The following is a 20,533-nucleotide window of genomic DNA, read 5'->3' as shown; positions in this document are numbered from 1 at the left end:
ACATATGGATATACACTTTTTTTTTTTTTGAGACAGAGTTTTGCTCTTGTTGCCCAGGCTGGAGCGCAATGGCACAATCTCAGCTCACTGCAACCTTCGCCTCCCGGGTTCAAGCAATTCTCTTGCCTCAGCCTCCCTAGTAGCTGGGACTACAGGCATGTGCCACCACGCCCGGCTAATTTTATATTTTTTAGTAGAGGCGGGGTTTGACCATATTGGTCAGGCTGGTCTCGAACTCCTGATCTCAGGTGATCTGCCTGCCTCAGCTTCCCAAAGTGCTGGGGTTACAGGCGTGAGCCACCACACCCAGCCACTCTTTTTTTTTTTAAGAGCTGGCGTCTTGCTGTGTTGTCCAGGATGGCCTCAAACTTCTGTTCTCAAGGGATCCTCCCACCTCCCAGGTAGCTGGGTTTGGATATACATGCTTAACTCAGCCTAACCCTACTAATGGTAACCAGGGACCTCAGAAAGCAATTTGGTAGAGAATCTCTTATAGATACAGGTAGCAAATACAAAGCTAGTATGTCTAAGTAATACATTTTCGTGTAATCCAACTAGAAAGAGAGAACTGCAGAGAAAAATTTCATGGAATTTTTTTTCCTTTGGGAAAATTTTAAATATAAATTTATATCTATCCATAGATCATAGGAAAAACTGCACTAGCAAGCACACCTACGTCCTTACAAACTAAATGAAAGAAGCAGACAATTCCACATTAAAAAAACTTTAGGCCGGGTGTGGTGGCTCAGGCCTGTAATCCCAGCATAGTGGGAGGCCGAGGCAGGTGGATCACCTGAGGTCAGGAGTTCGAGACCACCCTGGCCAACATAGCAAAACCCCGTTTCTACTAAAAATACAAAAATCAGCCGGGTGTGGTGGCAGGTGCCTGTAATCCCAGCCACCCAGGAGGCTGAGGCAGGAGAATCACTTGAGGGTTACGGGTTACCCGGGACACATAGGTTGCAGTGAGCTGAGACCAGGTCACTATTCTCCAGCCTAGGCAACAGAGTGAGACTCTGTCTCAAAAAACAAACAAAACCACTTCATTATCAATTCAATCAATTCTTGTGTTTCTGTTTTTTTTTTTTTTTTTTTTTTTTTTTTGAGACGGAGTCTCGCTCTGTCGCCCAGGCTGGAGTGCAGTGGCGCCATCTCGGCTCACTGCAAGCTCCGCCTCCCGGGTTCACGCCATTCTCCTGCCTCAGCCTCCCGAGTAGCTAGGACTACAGGCGCCCACAACCGCGCCCGGCTAATTTTTTGTATTTTTAGTAGAGACGGGGTTTCACCATGGTCTCGATCTCCTGACCTTGTGATCCGCCCGCCTCGGCCTCCCAAAGTGCTGGGATTACAGGCGTGAGCCACCGCGCCCGGCTTGTTTTTTTTTTTGAGACGGAGTCTCACTCTGTTGCCCAGGCTGGAATGCAGTGGTGCGATCTGGGCTCACTGCAAATTCTGCCTCCTGGGTCCAAGCAATTCTCCTGCCTCAGCCTCAGTAGCTGGGTGCACGCCACTACACCCAGCTAATTTTTGTACTTTTAGTAGAGACGGAGTTTCACCACGTTGGCCAGGATGGTCTTGATCTTCTGAAGTCGTGATCTGCCCGCCTTAGCCTCCCAAAGTGCTGGGATTACAGGCATGAGCCACCACGCCTGGCCATATGTCTGTTCTTAAACACAAGACTAATTAAAAACACATTCTGGGCCGGAGGTGGCTCACATCTATAATCCTAGCACTTTGGGAGGCGGAGGCAGGTGGATCACTTGAGGTAAGGAGTTCAAGACCAGCCTGGCCAACATAGTGAAACCCTGTTGTTACTAAATATACACAAATTAGCCGGGCATGTTGGCTCGTGCCTGTAATCCTAGCAACTGGGGAGGTTGAGGCACAAGAATTGCTTGAACCTGGGAGGCAGAGGTTGTAGTGAGCTGGGATCACACCACTGCACTTCAGTCTGGGCAACAGAGCGAAACTCGGTCTCAAAAAAAAAATTTTTTTTGGATAAATTCTAATAGCAAATTTTAAGGAGAGGTTTCATCCATGTTTCCTATTTACTGATCCCGTGTAAATGCTTACCTAAAGAAAAAGATCAAGCTATTTGAAGCATCTGTGACTAACACAAGCCTAAGTAAATAATCACCCCTTCTCATCAATGGGAAAGATAGTCACTGCCTTTATAATGATGAGGAACTAGTTTACAATTGTTACTGATGGTAAACAGGGCAAGGATTAAAGGGCAGAGAAGCCTCTGATCTAGTTCAGGCAGTGTGACAGGAAAATCTGGCCTGAGAGCACAAGTTCAAAATATTTCTCTAAGGAAATTAGGTCAAAAGGAAAAGGATTAAATACCAACAAATCACATTCCTCTTTGCTTATTGTTGAAAGGTTGCTTAAATTTGACTTGAATATTTGCAATACAATTTTACATTGACATGTTTTTTTTTTTTTTTTTTTTGAGACGGAGTCTCGCTCTGTCACCCAGGCTGGAGTGCAGTGGCCGGATCTCTGCTCACTGCAAGCTCCGCCTCCCAGGTTTACACCATTCTCCTGGCTCAGCCTCCCGAGTAGCTGGGACTACAGGCGCCCGCCACCTCGCCCGGCTAGTTTTTTGTACTTTTTAGTAGAGACGGGGTTTCACCGTGTTAGCCAGGATGGTCTCGATCTCCTGACCTCGTGATCCGCCCGTCTCGGCCTCCCAAAGTGCTGGGATTACAGGCTTGAGCCACCGCGCCCGGCCTCATTGACATGTTTTCAACATATCCCTAAAATTCAAGGATTCGATGTTATTTATCAAAATGCTATTTTGGGGGAAAAAAATACAAGCATTGCAATGCACTTTTTTTTTGAGACGGGGTTTCGCTCTTGTTGCCCAGGTTGGAGTGCAATGGCACGATCTCAGCTCACCGCAACCTCCGCCTCCTGGGTTCAAGTGATTCTCCTCCTTTAGTCTCCGAAGTAGCTGGGATTACAGGCATGCACCACCACGTCTAGCTAATTTTGTATTTTCAGTAGAGACGGGGTTTCTCCATGTTGGTCAGGCTGGTCTCAAACTCCTGACCTCAGGTGATCCACCCTCCTCGGCCTTCCAAACTGCTGGGATTACAGGCATGAGCCCCCACCGTGCCTGGCCAATTTTCACCGTGCATTTTCACTCCAAAAACAAGGGCAAAAATCTAATTTTATTAAGTTACCAGGAGACAAATTCTTTCCTTTAAACAGCTACTACAAGTATCCTATATTGCTTTATGTAAAATTTTGTTGGTTTGGGAAGCTGAGGTGGGCGGATCACAAGGTCAGAGGTGTTCAAGACCAGTCTGGCCAAGATGGTGAAACCCCATCTCTACTAAAAATACAAAAAATTAGCCAGGCGTGGTGGTGGGCGCCTGTAATCCCAGCTACTCAGGAGTCTGAGGCAGAGAACTGCTTGAACCCAGGAGGTGGAAATTGCAGTGAGCCAAGATCGTGCCACTGCACTCCAGCCTGGGCAATAAGCGAAATTCCGCCTGGGGTTGGGGGCGGGGAGGAAGAAAGACAAAGGATTTAAATAGACACTTCTCCAAAGAAGACAGACAAATGACCAAAAAACATAAGAAAAGATTAACATCATTAGTCATTAGGGAAATGCAAATCAAAACTACAGTGAATCCCCGGAGGTAGCACAAAATCCCAGCACTTTAGGAAGCCAAGGCAGGAGAATTACTTCAGCCCAGGAGTTCGCGACCAGCCTGGGCAACATAAATGAGACCCTGTCTCTGCGGTGGCATGTGCCTATAGTCCCAGCTATTCAAGATGCTGACGTGGGAGGACAACTTGAACAGAGAAGGTGAGGCTACTATGAGCTATGACTGCGCCACTGCATTGTAGCCTGGGCGACAGAGCAAGACCCTGTTTCTAAAAACAAAATAAAATCAAAAGAAGCCCATGATGAGATACCACTTCATGTCCACTATGAATAAAGAAAGACAGGCTGGGCGCAGTGGCTCATGCCTGTAATCTCAGCATTCTGGGAGTCTGAGGCAGGAAGATCACCTGAGGTCAGGAGTTCGAGATCAGCCTGACCAATATGGTGAAACCCCTTCTCTACTAAAAATACAAAAATTAGCTGCGTGTGGTGGTGGGCACCTATAATCCCAGCTACTTGGGAGGCTGAGACAGGAGAATTGCTTGAACCTGGGAGGTGGAGGTTGCAGTGAGCTGAGATCATGCCACTGTACTCCAACCTGGTGACAGAGCGAGATTCTGTCTCAAAAAAAACAAACAAAAAAAAGAAAGACAAGTGGTAAAAAGGATGTGGAGAAACTGGAACCCTCATATTGCTGGTCGGATTGTAGAATGGTACAGCTGCTATGGAAAACAGTTTGGCAATTCTGTAGAAACTAAACAGTTAACACATGACCCAGCAATTCCACTCCTAAACATATACCCAAGAGAATTAGAAACATATGTCCACACAAAAACTGGTACACAGATGTTCACAGGAGCATTATTCAGAACAGCCAACAAGTAGAAACAATCTAAATGTCCATCACCTGATGAATGTCTAAACAATGAATTATTATTCAGCCATAAAAAGCAATGAAATACTGACATATGCTGCAACCTGGATAAACTTTGAAAACATTAAGCTAAAGAAAAGAAGGCTGATATGAAATGCCACATAGCATATAATTATATTGTATGAGATATACGGAGTAGACAAATCCATTGATAGAGAAAGTAGTTAATAGTTAACAGGGCTAGGAGGGGAGAAGGGTGGAGAGTGACTAAGGGCTATGGAGTTTCTTTCTGGGATGATGAAAAATGTTCTGGAATTAGATAGTGGAGATGATCATTCAACCTGGTAAATACCTTTTTTTTCTTTTTGAGACAAGACGAAGTCTTTCTCTGTCACCCAGGCTGGAGTGCAGTGGTGTGATCTCGGCTCACTGCAGCCTCCGCCTCCTGGGTTTAAGAGATTCTCCTGCCTCAGCCTCCTGAGTAGTTGGGACTACAGGCGTGCGCCACCAGGCCAGGCTAATTTTTTGTGCTTTTAGTAGACATGGTGTTAGCCAGGATGGTCTCGATCTTCACACCTTGTCATCCGCCCACCTTGGCCTCCCAAAGTGCTGGGATTACAGACATGAGCCACTGCTCCTGGCCCTTTTTTTTTTTTTTTTTTTTTTTTTTGAGACAGAGTCTTGCTCTGTCACCTAGGCTGGAGTGCAGTGGCATGATCTAGGTTCACTGCAACCTCTGCCTCCCGGGTTCAAGCAATTCTCCTGTCTCAGCCTCTGAAGCAGCTGGGATTACAAGTGGTTGCTACCAAGCCCGGCTAATTTTTGTATTTTTAGTAGAGATGGGGTTTCACTATGTTGGTCAGGCTGGTCTCGAACTCCTGACCTCGTGATCTGCCCGCCTCGGCCTCTCAAAGTGCTGGGATTACAGGTGTGAGCCACCATGCCGGGCCACAACTTGGTAAATATTTTAAAACCACTGAAGATGAATTGCATGGTATATGAATGATGATATCTCAAACAAATTTTTAAAAGGAAAGGACTTGGCCGGGCGCGGTGGCTCAAGCCTGTAATCCCAGCACTTTGGGAGGCTGAGACGGGCGGATCACGAGGTCAGGAGATCGAGACCATCCTGGCTAACACGGTGAAACCCCGTCTCTACTAAAAAAATACAAAAATCTAGCCGGGCGAGGTGGCGGGCGCCTGTAGTCCCAGTTGCTCGGGAGGCTGAGGCAGGAGAATGGCGTAAACCCGGGAGGCGGAGCTTGCAGTGAGCTGAGATCCGGCCACTGCAGTCCAGCCTGGGCAACAGAGCAAGACTCCGTCTCAAAAAAAAAAAAAAAAAAAAAAAAAAGGAAAGGACTAGGCCCACATGTACAGCTGTCCCATGGCACACGTAGGAGACTAGTTCTAGGACCACCCACATATAACCAAATCCATGCATACTCAGGTCCTGCAGCTGGCCCTGTGGAACCCACATATATGAAGTTAGCTCCTCATATATGCTGGCCATATGTGTCTGGCCAAAAAAAAGCTAGGTATAAGTGGGCCCGAGCAATTCAAACCCACTGTTCAAGAGTCAAATGCATTAACATACACAGCTCTCAAAACATTGCGTAGTGAAAACAAGCAATTTGCGAAAATATGAATATGTTATTTATACTTTAAAAAAAAATCACATGTTCAATGAAGATATGTTATAGAACTTTACCTCCATCTATAAGGGTCTATTCTTTTCTCATAAAGGAGGACGGATATATGCATTCCTCAAGTAATTAAAAATACAAAAAAGTAGGCCGGGCACGGTGGCTCAAGCCTGTAATCCCAGCACTTTGGGAGGCTGAGACGGGCGGATCACGAGGTCAGGAGATCGAGACCATCCTGGCTAACATGGTGAAACCCCATCTCTACTAAAAAATACAAAAAAAAAAAAACAAAAAAAAAAAACTAGCCGGGCGAGGTGGCAGGCACCTGTAGTCCCAGCTACTCGGGAGGCTGAGGCAGGAGAATGGGGAGGCTGAGGCAGGAGAATGGCGTAAACCTGGAAGGCGGAGCTTGCAGTGAGCCGAGATGGCGCCACTGCACTCCAGCCTGGGAGACAGAGCGAGACTCCGTCTCAAAAAAAAAAAAAAAAATTACAAAAAACTAGACAATTACCTAAACAGGCCATTCACGAAAGAACCACAAGTGACCACAAAGCATATAAAAAGATGTTTACGAACTAGTATCCAAATAAATGCAGACTTAAACAAAATGCAGGCCGGGTATGGTGGCTCACACCTGTAATGCCAGCACTTTGGGAGGCTTAGGTGGCTGAATCACCTGAGGTCAGGAATTCCAGACCAGCCTGGTCAACAAGGTGAAACCCTATCTCTACCAAAAACACAAAAATTAGCCTGGCATGGTGGTGGGCACCTGTAATCCCAGCTACTTGGGAGGCTGAGGCTGAGGCACCTGGGGCTGGCACTTGAATCCAGGTGGCAGAAGTTGCAGTGAGCCGAGATCGTGCCACTGCACTCCAGCCTGGGTGAGAACAGCAAAACTGTCTCAAAAAAATAATAAAAACAAAAAACAAACAAAAAAGCAGGCTGAGTATCCCTTAATCAAAATGCATAGGACCAGAAGTGTTTCAGAGTTCAAATGTTTTCAAGTTTTGGAATATTTGCAGAAATACACTGGTTAAGCACCCCTACATGAAATCTGAAATCTGAAATGCTCCAATGGAGCATTTCCTTTAAGAATCATGATGCACTCACAAGTTTAGGATTTTGGAGCATTTTGAACTCCAGATTTTCAGACTATGGAAGCTCAACCTGTTAGTAACCTGAGATCAAATAAAACTCTCTTTAGTACTGTGAAGACCCAACTTTTAATGATCAGACACAGAAGGATTCAAAAGGATGCATTCTGAAAAGACTTTTAATATGGGTATGCAAAACTAAGGGAGGAGGGACTTACTGCACTGCTAGGGCCTACAAATAGTTACAGAGGACAGGGACGGTGTCATGATCATCTGCATATTTTCTGAGCCTAGCGATGTCTGAATCAACACATTTGCTTATTAATTTTGTAAGTTTAAGTGTGTGCTTTTTTTTTTCTTCCCTTCCACATTTTCTACTCCCATATCACCACCCCCAATTAGAATTCTCAAAGCAAACAGACCTCAGCCTTGAACTGATTACACTATAGTATTTCCACACTTGGTCTAACTAATAATACACAGATACTACTAATATACAGATTCTAGGACCCCATCCCACATCTACAGAATCTTAATCTCTAGGGAAGGAGTTTGGAAATCTCTAAGTTTAACAGTCACCTTTAGTGACTAATACAACCTGGCAAGTTTTGGAAAGAATGCATAGAAGAAAAATAAATTTAATCCCAAGAGGAGCTAGTTTACCCCTAAAGAATCTCCAGATGGTAGAAATGTATGATATAGGAATTTCTGAATAGCAAATCTTCACTGCTATGTGACCTTGAATGAGTTACTTAAACTTGCTAAATCTCAGTTTCTTCATTTATAAAAAGGAGAATACTCTTTGTTCTGGCAAAATTAAGGTTCCAAGAACAAAACTATATATGTTGGCATTTATTAAATACTAGTTTCTTTCCTTTTCTACTCTAAGAAATTATTCTTTTTTCTTTTTTGGCGACAGAGTTTCACTCGTTTCCCAGACTAGAGTACAGTGGTGTGATCTCGGCTCACTGCAGCCTCTGCCTCCTGGGTTCAAGCAATTCTCATGCCTCAGCTTCCCAAGTAGCTGGGATTATAGGTGCCCACCACCACGCCCAGCTAATTTTGTATTTTTAGTAGAGATGGGGTTTCACCACATTGGCCAGGCTGGTCTCCAACGCCTGACCTCAGGTGATCTGCCTACCTCAGGCTCCCAAAGTGCTGGGATTACAGGCGTAAGCCACCACGCCTGGCAAGAAAGTATTCTTTAGGTCTGTAAACGTTGAAATGTTTCTTTGAAGAAAAAAAAGGAGGAAAATTTCTTGGTTAAAATAGGAGACACTGACCTCATAAATTAAGCAATTTTCAGCCTCTGTATAATTTTATTGTATCACATCAAATTTGTTTAGAAGGTTTTATCATCCAGTTCTACCATTTTTTTTTTTTTTTTTTTTGAGATGGAGTTTTGCTCTGTTGCCCAGGCTGGAGGAGTGCAGTGGTGTGATTTTGGCTCACCAGGACCTCCACCTCCCAGGTTCAAGTGATTCTCCGGTCTCAGCCTCCCAAACAGCTGGGACTTCAGATGCACGCCACTATGCCCGGTTAATTTTTGTATTTTTAGTAGAGATGGGGTTTCACCATGTTGAGCAGGCTGGTCTCAAACTCCTGACCTCAAGTGAGCAGCCTGCTTCGGACTCCCAAAGTCCTGTGATTACTGGTGTGAGTCACTGTGCCCAGCCCACTTTCATTTTACGTTGTGATCCAAATTAAATTTTGTTCAGAACCCCTAATATTCCAGCTATGGGATGGAGCTACTTTAAGTCTTTCCAGTACATAAAAACATACTACATCTAGTACCTTTTCATATGGTGGCCAATTACTGTTAATGGTAAGTGTGAAATTGTAACCAAAGTCTCAATATTAGGATTAGGAGATAGAGAATACCCTCTAGCCAACCATCAGACACTGAAGTCTTATAATCTTGAAGTTTTCTTCAATTGGATTGTAGAGGAAGGCTGACATGGTGGTACAATTCATTACCACTAACTCTAAGTCATGTAAGTAATGAGTTTTTTGATTATTTGATTCATTGATGAAAATATCTGTAGGAGAATCTTTGAATTTCAGAGAGTTACTGACGCTAACAGAAAAAGCAGGACAGTTGATTTTTTCCCCTCTTCTTTTTTTCTTTTTTTGAGACAGGGTCTTGCTTTGTCACCAAGCTGGAGTTCAATGGCTGGCTTGCTGCAGCCTCACCTCCCGGACTCAAGCGATCTTCATTATCTCAGTCCCTAAGTAGCTGGAACTATAGCCATGCACCACCAGGCCTGGCTAATTTTTTAATTTTTTTTAATACATATGGAGTTTTGCCATGTTGCTCAGGCTGGTTTTGAACTTCTGGGCTCAAGCAATCTGCCTACCTCAGACTCCAAAAGTGCTGGGATTACAGGTGTGAGTCACAGTGCCCCGCCCTGATTTCTTCCTTCTCCGAGTGTCTGAATCATTAATAATTATCAGATGCTTCCCAGAATTGAGGGCTTACCTCCTTTAGTAAGTACTAAGGGAATTTACCTTAATATATGAATGACTAGCCTTCCCAGCCATGTGATACTCAATATGTATTTGAAGAATGTAGTAATAAATACAGAATAAATAAGTCCTGGTTCTCCTATAGCCTAATGATCACACCCAGAAATTCACAAAATCCAATCTGAAATAAACACAATTAAGCAAAATAAAGAAGCAAATATTTTTCTTAAATTATCTCTTACACAACAGTGCAAAGTATTACCAGTCCAGAGAATTTTCTAGTATACGGTGAACATGAGAGAGAATCAGGTGAGCTCATACAATTTATATATAATTCATATAACATACAAAGTCACATTAATTTATCTATTTCATATAATCCATATTTCTACACATTTAATACAATTTATATATATTTTATATATATACATACATATATATATATTTTTTTGGAGACAAGGTCTCTGTCACCCAGGATGGGGTACAGTGGCATGATTATGACTACAGGTATGCACCACCAGATATCTGGCCTTTTTTTTTTTTCTTGTAAAGACAGGTGTCTCAACATGTTGCCCAGGCAGGTCTCGAACTCCTAGGCTCAAGGGATCCTCCCATCTCCACCTTCCAAAGTGCTGGGATTACAGGCATGAGCCATTTGTGCCTGGCCTGTATTTATAAATTTTACATAATTTACATATTTTTATACATTTAATAATTCATAGAAAATGTAGGGAAAAAAGAGCAGAAGAAGATGTAATACTTACACACAAAGGTCTCTACATGTGTGCACAAGTCGCCACATTTAGGACAGCGCAGCTGGTTTCCACCTTTCCCAGAATTCCCAGAGCCTGATTTCTTACTACTTCCCTCACTTGCTGATTTCTAATGTTTATGAAGGAGAAAAAAGAAAAAGTGTCAATTATTAGTTTCAGGCAACCAACTTAAATATAAACAATACTGTTTGTAATTAATTTTATAATTTTCTAAATTTCTAGGATGAAATTATTAATATAATTCTACTATTTCTGGTGTCAGAAGATCTATTTACTTCAAAAATCAAATCAGTTCTAGTAAATGCATGTATATCTGTAGTCTTCTTTTATACAACATGTGCCAACATATATAATAAAGAGTTTTCATTCAGTGACTCAGGCACTAGAAAATTTACTAAGGGAAAAAAACTACATTTCAATGAAATTGAATCAGGAGTTATTATCATGGTAGGTAGTGACTCTGATTATTCTTAGATCTAACTTTTCTCATCTCTAAAATGGGAATAATTTTACCCACATCAGAGAGTCACTGTTAAGATTAAGTATGGATATGTAAGTGCCTCACATTTTGTCTAACATATAAGATTAACTCAAGTGTTAGTCAAATTCACATCATGAAAAAAACTGGTAAGTCACTGACTCACTCAATACAACTACCAATCATCTACTTGCTAGCTACAACAAAGTTGTACCAGAAATCTGAAATTTTTAGGCTACCAGAGTAGCCCAACATTAAGTTATACCACGAATCTGAAATTTTTAGGTAGAGGATAAAGTGAGGTTTATACTGTCACAAGTTGTAAGAGTTATATGAAAGCAGGAAATGATGGCTATTCCTAATTCAATCCTACTGACCAACAGTCATTTAATGACACTTCTTTACTACTTTGGGGTGTTAGAAATTTTAATTACTGCTTACTATGTGCAATGCTTATAAAAGTATTTTAAGGTTCAAAATGAAACATCTAATTACATAAAATTCTTCAGATCATTTTAGCTATCTCATATTGCCTACAGAAAACATAAGCCAGTAACAGACAGTACTATTATATTTTTTTAAAGGAAGGAACTCACAATGTGTACAGGTGCCAATAAGATAAAATAATTACCTTATTTCCATCTCCAGAACCATCTTTACTTATCCCATCTTTTGAAGCAAAGTATGCTGGCGTTTCTGTAAAGGATCTAAGAGGAGCTCTTCGCAGAATCTGAGTTTCAAATGTCCCAAGCCTTCCTAAAACTGATATATGAACGCGACCACCAGAAATACCTGAAAATAAAAGGAAATCTACATCAAATATAGATATGCCTCAATAAATCCCCTGGAAACAAAAACTCCTTGAGCATAAAGGAGGTTGAGAAAAAGCTATCATTTTCACAGCAGTAGTATGAACTGAGAGAAAATAATGACACCAACAGAGGCAAAGTCCTTTCGAAAACAGGCCAGGTCTGAGCCTCTGAAAGATTCTAGATAAATAAAGTTGTTTCTTTCAGTATGTGTCCTTTAGAAGTAAGGTAAGATCAACCACATCATAACAATATGTGGCTTTTTCAAAGTTTGAAGGGAGTTCAACACCTGCCTCACCTGTAAGATTTTTTAAAAGGTCATTTATGCCCTATATTCTTATTATTTCTACCAATGAGAATAAACATCTGACAGCAACTCGTCTGTTATTATATAAGAATACTATCTGGGCCAGGTGTGGTGGCTCACCGCTGTAATCCTGGCATTTTGGGAGGCCGAGGTGTGCGGATAACTTGAGGTCAGGAGTTCAAAACCAGCCTGGCCAACATGGTGAAACCCCATCTCTACTAAAAATTAAAAAAAAAAATTAGCCAGGCGTGGTGGTAGGTTCCTGTAATCCCAGCTACTCCGGAGGTTGAGGCAGGAGAATCGCTTGAACCCAGGAGGCAAAGGTTGCAGCAAACTGAGGTTGTGCCACCACACTCCAGCCTAGGTGACAGAGCAAGACTCCATCTCAAAAAAAAAAAAAAAAAATCTATAACAGTGGAAACAAACTTCAAATGTTCTTTAAGGCAAGGTGCGGTGGCTCATGCCTATAATCCCAGAGTTCGAGACCAGCCTGGCTAGCCAACATGGTGAAACCCTGTCTACTAAAAACACAAAAATTAGCTGGGTGTGCTGGCAGGTGTCTGTAATCCCACCTACTCAGGAGGCTGAGGCAGGCGAATTGCTTGAACCCAGGAGGTGGAGGTTGCAGTGAGCCAAGATCGTGCCACTGCACTCCAGCCTGGGCAACAAAGGAAGACTCCGTCTCAAAAAAAAAAAAGTTATTTAAAAAATTGTGTTATTCCACTTATATGTGGTACTTAGAAGGCAAAATCATAGAGACAGTGAGTAGAATGGCGGTTCCTGGGCGTTGGGGAAAATGGAGAGTTATTGTTTTAATGGGTACAGAGCTTTAGTTTTACAAGGTGATGGCAATGGTTGCACAATATCAATGTACCTAATACTACCGAACTATACACTAAAAATAGTTAAGTCGTGTAAATCTTACATGTATCTTGCCACAATAAAAAAAACTGAAGGAGCCAGGTGCAGTGCTTCACACCTGTAATCCCACCCAGCACTTTGGGAGGTTGAGGTGGGTGGATCACTTGAGGTCAGGAGTTTAAGACCAGCCTGGCCAACATGGTGAAACCCCGTTTCTACTAAAAACGCAAAAAGTAGCCAGGCGTGGTGACAGGCACGTGTAATCCCAGCTATTCGGGAAGCTGAGGCAGGAGAATCGCTTGAACGAGACAGAGGTTGCAGTGAGCAGAGATTGTGCCACCGTACGCCAGCCTGGGCAACAGAGCAAGGCTCCGTCTCAAAATAAATAAATAAATAAATAAATAAATAAATAAATAAATAAAGTATCAATCTCAAAAGTTGGCTTAGAAAAAGTAATTGAGGGGGCCAGGTGCAGTGGCTCATGCCTGTAATCCCAGCACTTTGGGAGGCCAAGGCGGGAGGATCACAAGGTCAGGAGATCGAGACCATCCTGGCTAACACGGTGAAACCCCGTCTCTACTAAAAATACAAAAAATTAGCCGGACGTGGTGGCCGGCGCCTGTAGTCCCAGCTACTCGGGAGGCTGAGGCAGGAGAATGGCGTGAACCCGGGAGGTGGAGCTTGCAGTGAGCCAAGATTGCGCCACTGCACTCCAGCCTGGGCGACAGAGCGAGACTCTGTCTCAAAAAAAAAAAAAAAAAAAAAAAGACGGGAAGAAAGGAAAGAAAGACAGGAAGGAGGGAAGGAAAAGAAAAGAAGAAAAGAAAGAAACCAGTCGTTTTGAAAAAAAAAAATAATAATAACTGCTTATCTCCTATGATTCAAAAGTGTTCACGGACTCTTGGCTAGAACAGATCAAGAACACTTTCAAAGAAGCCGTCCCTGCCCAAAGAGAACACACACATACTTCATCCAACCACTGTAAACTGTATTATTCTTTGTCTACTTCACTAGATTTAAACATGAGGGTGAGGACTTATTCTCCACTCTTACCTCCAGCACTAAAAGACCTGGCACATAGTGGGCCCTCGACAAATATTAATGTATGTCACATAAATGGATTAAAAAAACACTTTAAAGTGTTTGCAAATCGAATTCCTGGAATTGGGACATCTACTGGTTGAGGCTTAACAATGATTTAGGATTAAATTTACTCTCTTACATTTATGTATCATTTTACAAAATGCTTCTGCCCACATTACCTCATTCAATCCCTCTTTGTGTAGTAAAGAAACTAGAAGATACATTTAGTAAACAATAAGGATTTTATAATTGGTTTAAAAGTTAGATAAAAGGGACCTTTTTAAAAATCCATCCAAGGGTCATGAACCGGTAAGTCCAAATAAAAAGAATTTGTCTAGAAGTCAGTGATTATAACAGGATCTAGCCTCGTGATCTGACATCCATAGATTTGAGGAAGAGAAAAAAAAGTTTATTTTCCAGACTCTCTTGGCTGGGGCGCCATTCTTTCACAGCTTCAGATAAACAGAAAGGAAAGGTAAACAACATGCGCCACTCTTAGGAAACTACCTCCCGGTCAAGTTGGGAAAGCCAGCAAAGGACTGCTGAAACACCCAAGGACTTCCGAACCAACTCCTGCGGGACCTCTCCCCATCTCCCCCGCCGCTGTCCTGCGTGCCCCGGGGCTTGCCTGACGCCGGGAAATATTGTGAACCTTGTTTATGTCCCAGTGTCTGGGCTGCACAGTGATAGTAACATCTCTGGTATCGCGCGGCTTGCGTCCGGGACGGTCAGCTGGGTGCCCTGAGTCCTAGGGGACCCTAGCAGGGACAGCCCCTCCTGGAGCCCCCAACGGGCCCGAGAGCGATCCCGGCCAGGCTGCGGAAGAAGAGCCGCGGCCGGGGCAGGCGGCGGTCCCCGGCAGGGCTGAGTGGGATCTGGAGGCATTTTTTAATAAGAGGAACATTTTGTGCCTCTTTCAGGGTTTCTACGAAGTGGCCGCGTTCCGGCCCCAAAGTCAGCGGGCCTGAAAGCGCGCAAGAAGACGCGTGGGAAGGAGTTTACTTCCAATTTGAGCAACGGCTGCTCCAGAGGTCGGCAGAGCCCCATTCCACGGGGAAAGCAGTGGGTGCCGGGCGAAGTGCCGCCCATTCCCTCACACTCCCCGGGTGCAGCAGGCCTCGTGCCCTCCCCAGGACCCCTACCCACCAGCCAGTCCACCCCCTCCCCCTAGGCTGAGGGCTCAGGAGTGGCACTATTTCGTTACCTCTCTGCGCGGAGGCGAGTGAGGACGTGATGAGCCGGGCGGCAGCTGCGCCGCAAGTACAAGCACCGCAGCTGGGCATTTCCGCGAGGCCTAGGCCGGGGCTTCGCCCCCTGAGGACCTCCGGGTCTCAGCTGCGCGAATCCTGCTCGCAAGGCGCGCTGACTCGGTTCCGAACCCTTCCGCGGGCCCTAGACCCCGTGCAGAGTTCACCTGCCCGACTGCCAGGCCTTCGCGCTTCTGTGCCCCACAGCCGTCTACTCACCAGACTAGACACCCAACCCCCCTTCCTTCCCCTCCTTCTCCCCCCACCCCCAGCCTACCGAGCCCGCGGAGCTTGCGCGCGCCTGCGCCGTAGGCCCGGGGAGGGAGCGGAGGGCGTGGGTACGCGCCGCGTATGCGCGCTGGAGAAGCTACGTGAGGCGAAGGCGAGGGGGCGGTACCGTGGGCGCGCCAATTAGTGCCCTACGGCAAGCGCCTAGACCCAACGGCGGCGACTACAGGTCCCGACGCGCATGGTTGCCAAAAGCCCTTTTATCCTAAAGTTGAACGGTTTTGAGATAGACGCGGAGAGATGCATGCCGGGACTTGTAGTCCCTAGTCGTCATAGTCAAGCTCTTCTTGGTCACTTTCGGTGGGCGGCAGGGAAGGTCAAGGTGAGGATGGTAGCTTAACCATCCACGGGGGAAGTCTCTAAAGTACCTTGGTAGCCGCTAGATGCTTCAGATTGACTAAGTTTCTTCCCCCGGGATTCCACATCCTGTGTTCCTCGTCTTATCATTCTCCTTAGTTTCATCACTTGTAAGGTGGAGGTGGTATTGTCAGTTAGTTACCTAAGCAACAACTGTTAGGTGGTAACAGCTCCCTCTCCTTGTTCTTTCAGGCCTCGTGGTGATAAAGCTTCCAGCTGTTGGTAGTCCATGGGTGTTTTACAGTCTTGAGGGTTGTCTCCCTCCCTGCCTCCCTCCCTCCCTCCCTCCTTATTTAGTAAAGATGAGGTCTCCCTATGTTGCCCAGGCTGGTCTCGAACTCCTGGGCTCAAGTCATCCTCTCCCATTGCCCTCCCAAAGTGCTGGGATTACAGACGTAAACCACCATGCCCGACTGATTTTCTTAAACCTGAACACACGACTGATTTTCTTAAACCTGAACACACGCTAGTAAATACTCCCTTCATTAAACCCTTTTCTGTTAGGCTTTGTGTAGAGGACTATGTGCAAACGAGACATTGCGATAAGCAGGGTGTAAATGAAGCAGGGCGTTCCTTCCCTGTAAACAGGGAGGACAAAGGAGCCAGCTGCAAACAGCAGACCCTGGGGGCTTGTTTATGTGTAAACATCTTGAAAATCCAGAAAGTCTGGGAAAGGTCAGAAAAACAACAATGTGTCTTGTGACTTGGCAACATTCCACAAACGACTGTATAAAATGAAGCAGAGTGCGCCATTCGAGGCGGCCGCCATGTTTGTCTTGTCTTGTGTCTTCCTTCCTTTGTTTAGGAAACAGGCGGACCCCAACACTTTGTTGGAGCCCTCTTGCAGGGCTTGCTTCTGCACAGCTAAACAGATGGACCAGCTGCACAGGATGGAGGTTGGTGACAAGTGAGTCACGCCCTTGTCCCATCTGGGTTGGTGCCAGACTGAGTATTTACATTGTGTATGAGATTCTTATTAACTCTGAACCCCAGAGAAATTGCCAAGTGAGCTTAGGTGCCTTTATTGCTGAGCTTTGCGGGTGGGGATGGGGAGGCAGCAAAGGGAGAGGCAAGACCAGGTCACACAAGTCAGTGAGCCCTCATCAATCTCCATCCAGTCCAGAGAAATGTGGCTTCTAGGTCCCTGTGTCTAGCTGTGAGAAGGGTCATTGGCCTTGGCCCAGGCCACAATTTTTTCTCTCTCTTTGGATAGGTGACTCCTGGTACTCCCTCAGCATAGTAAGGGAGTACCACTATGGTCTTGAGCCACCATAGTTGCAGAGACTAGAAGAGAGCCCACGTCTTCCCTCACCAAGACTTTGGTCTTCCTCCCCTGAGTCCATTAATAGAATTCTGAGAGAGGAGAGTCTCCAGTATTCCCTCAATCCAGTGTTTCAAACTATATTCGCAAAATTTCTCAGAAGCTATAGCTTTGTAGTAGAGGTGAAGGAACCAAGTAGATGGACCTTCCCTGCCAACTCCACCATGCCACCCCAAAATCAACCAGAGCAGCTCTGCCTTGAACTATTTAATTACTGGGGGTTTTTTTGAAAACAGTTCTGCATTAAGACAATGTATGAAATTCATTGAGTCAAGGACAAACCTTTCCTTTTATAAATGAACTGAGGGCCTCTGACACCCAATTTAAATTCTTTTCATCCCGCCCCCACCTTCTTTTTCAATTGTGTCGCATTTTCTTCTCATTATAAAAATGAAGAGATTGTTCGCCAAAACCTATAGATTGCTATAAGCAAGCTGAGTAAGAGTATTGCTAAATCAAGGCTCAGGCTAGGGGAACCACTCCAGTAAGACTTCCTTTTCCCTATCTATTCTAGATAATTGACTTCGCATTCCTTCAGTCAACAAATATTTATTAACCACTAGTTACATGCCAGACCCTGGGGAAATAGTACTGAAGTTTAAAAAATTTTCCTCCTCAGGCCGGGCGCGGTGGCTCAAGCCTGTAATCCCAGCACTTTGGGAGGCCGAGACGGGCGGATCACAAGGTCAGAAGATCGAGACTATCCTGTTCCAACAATCTTGAAAACAAAGAACAAAGTTGGAGGACTCATACTTTCTTGGTTTACTACAAAGCTACAATAATTAAAAAGTGTAGTACTGACATCTGGGTAAACATATATATCAATAAAATAGCACCAAGAGTCCAGAAATAAACTCTCAAATTTATAGTCAATTGGTTTTTGACAAGGGTGCCAAGACAATTCAGTAGAGAAAGAATAGTCTTTTTAACAAATGGTGCTGGCCGGGCGCGGTGGCTCAAGCCTGTAATCCCAGCACTTTGGGAGGCCGAGACGGGCGGATCACGAGGTCAGGAGATCGAGACCATCCTGGCTAACACGGTGAAACCCCGTCTCTACTAAAAAATACAAAAAACTAGCCGGGCGAGGTGGCGGGCGCCTGTAGTCCCAGCTACTCGGGAGGCTGAGGCAGGAGAATGGCGTAAACCCGGGAGGCGGAGCTTGCAGTGAGCCGAGATCGCGCCACTGCACTCCAGCCTGGGTGACAGAGCCAGACTCCGTCTCAAAAAACAAAAACAAAAACAAAAAAAAACAAATGGTGCTGAGACAACTGGATATTCATATGCAAAGAAATGAATTTGGGGGCCGGGCGCGGTGGCTCAAGCCTGTAATCCTAGCACTTTGGGAGGCCGAGACGGGCGGATCACGAGGTCAGGAGATCGAGACCATCCTGCCTAATCCGGTGAAACCCCGTCTCTACTAAAAAATACAAAAAACTAGCCGGGCGAAGTGGCGGGTGCCTGTAGTCCCAGCTACTCAGGAGGCTGAGGCAGGAGAATGGCATAAACCTGGGAGGCGGAGCTTGCAGTGAGCTGAGATCCGGCTACTGCACTCCAGCCTGGGGGACAGAGCGAGACTCCGTCTCAAAAAAAAAAAAATTTTCCTCCTCTCGTGGAGCTTCCATTCTAGTGGAGAAAGATAAGATAGTAAGTAAAATATACTGGTAGTATGATGACATGGGAATATCCTTATGTTGTTGTGTAGCATATCCTTATGTTATTTCCAGAATCATTGAATATTTAATTTTATTTACAGGTTGATGTGTGTTTAGCCTTGTATTCCCAATTGGACTATGAGCTCTTTGACGCAGGTACTTAATTACATACTTGGGGCCAGGCACAGTGGCTCACGCCTGTAATCCTAGCACTTTGGGAGGCCGAAGTGGGTAGATCACTTGAGGTCAGGCAGTTTGAGACCAGCTTGCCTCTACTAAAAATACAAAAATTAGCTGGGCGTGGCGGTGGGTGCCTGTAATCCCAGCTACTCAGGAGGTTGAGGCAGGAGAATCACTTGAACCCGGGAGGCGGAGGTTGCAGTGATCCAAGATTGCGCCACTGCACTCCAGCCTGGGCGACAAAGGGAGACTCTGTCTCCAAAAAAAATAATAAATAAAACAATACACACACACACACACGGGCAGAATCCATAGTAGAAATTCAGTAAATACTTGATTAAGTACTTATCTTCCAGCAATACGTTTGCTTAGCAGAATCATGGGATGGTGTCTTCATGAAATACAACACATGGCCGGGTGTGGTGGCTCACGTCTGTAATCCCAGCACTTTCGGAGGCTGAGGTGGGCGAGTAATCTAAGGTCAGGAGTTGGCCCACCAGCCTGGCCAACATGGTGAAACCCTGTCTCTACTAAAAATACAAAAATTAGCAGAGCATGGTGGTGTGTGCCTGTAATCCCAGCTACTTGGGAGGCTAAGGCAGGAGAATCGCTTGAACCCAGGAGGCGGAGGTTGCAGTGAGTCGAGATTACACCACTGTACTCCAGCCTGGGTGACAAAGTGAGACTCTTGTCTCAAAAAATAAATAAAATAAAATCCAATACATAAGCAAGCAAATTACAATGGACAAAGAAGTGATTGTTAATAGACATAAGTTCTACAAATGTAAACAATGATTAATTCAACTTTTTGAGTGTCCCAAAAAGAATTCCCAGAGGTTGCCTGATGAGCAGAGTATAGACTTTGCCCTAGAAAGTACAAAACAGAGGGAGCTGTACACAACTTAGTTTAACTTTTCCTCAGCAATGTGAACAAAGGTTATGTAGCTTTGGTATGAGGCTGGTGATGGTTTTATCACACAGGCAGCAGAAATTTGGTAGTTTCAATGCATTCCTCTAAAACTATGCTCTGCAGGTCAGAATTTACCGATAAAATATTGGGATCAGCACCCAATAAGCATGACACTAACTTTGTGCTAGGCTCTTTGATGTTGTAAATCTTGTAGTGGTATTTAGACCAGAGAACTTGTACCATGGAGATAAACCAAGACTTCCCAAGTGGTATTTGAGCATGGAGGGGGTCAAGTTTAAATAAAATAACATCCATGTTAGAAATGGTTCAGATGTTAAAGATCATTCTTTTTTTTTTTTTTTTTTTTTTGAGACAGAGTCTTGCTCTGTCGCCCAGGCTGGAGTGCAGTGGCACTATCTGGGCTCACTGCAAGCTCCGCCTCCTGGGTTCACGCCATTCTCCTGCCTCAGCCTCCCAAGTAGCTGGGACTACAGGCGCCTGCCGCCTCGCCCGGCTAGTTTTTTGTATTTTTTTAAGTAGAGACGGGGTTTCACCGTGTTAGCCAGGATGG

General features: G+C 44.7%; 1 protein-coding gene and 1 long non-coding RNA gene across 8 annotated transcripts in view; one reads left to right on the top strand and one right to left on the bottom strand.

The window, feature by feature from the left end:
• The window catches only part of LOC105488467 (caseinolytic mitochondrial matrix peptidase chaperone subunit X), a 40,607-nt gene extending 25,121 nt beyond the window's left edge, over window positions 1-15,486 (bottom strand). The window contains exons 1-3 of the mRNA XM_011752550.3: window positions 15,212-15,486; window positions 11,579-11,739; window positions 10,461-10,578 (exon numbers count right to left, since the gene is read on the bottom strand). Of these exons, the coding sequence (XP_011750852.1) occupies window positions 10,461-10,578; window positions 11,579-11,739; window positions 15,212-15,290 (358 nt within the window). The 5' untranslated portion in view covers window positions 15,291-15,486. The remainder of the gene's footprint in view (window positions 1-10,460; window positions 10,579-11,578; window positions 11,740-15,211) is intronic.
• Window positions 15,487-15,533: 47 nt separating this feature from the next.
• The window catches only part of LOC105488471 (uncharacterized), a 30,645-nt gene continuing 25,645 nt past the window's right edge, over window positions 15,534-20,533 (top strand). For 6 of the 7 annotated variants that reach the window (XR_011626436.1, XR_011626435.1, XR_011626434.1 and 3 more), the window contains exons 1-3: window positions 15,534-15,864; window positions 16,705-16,806; window positions 18,974-19,028. This is a non-coding gene — a long non-coding RNA (uncharacterized lncRNA). Of the gene's footprint in view, window positions 15,865-16,704; window positions 16,807-17,839; window positions 18,349-18,973; window positions 19,029-20,533 lie in introns of those variants that run through there. The other variant, XR_011626433.1, reaches the window with a different exon arrangement.

This window comes from Macaca nemestrina, chromosome 7, assembly GCF_043159975.1.
Source record: "Macaca nemestrina isolate mMacNem1 chromosome 7, mMacNem.hap1, whole genome shotgun sequence".
NCBI lineage: Eukaryota > Metazoa > Chordata > Mammalia > Primates > Cercopithecidae > Macaca > Macaca nemestrina.
This window is presented reverse-complemented; position numbering and strand designations above follow the sequence as displayed.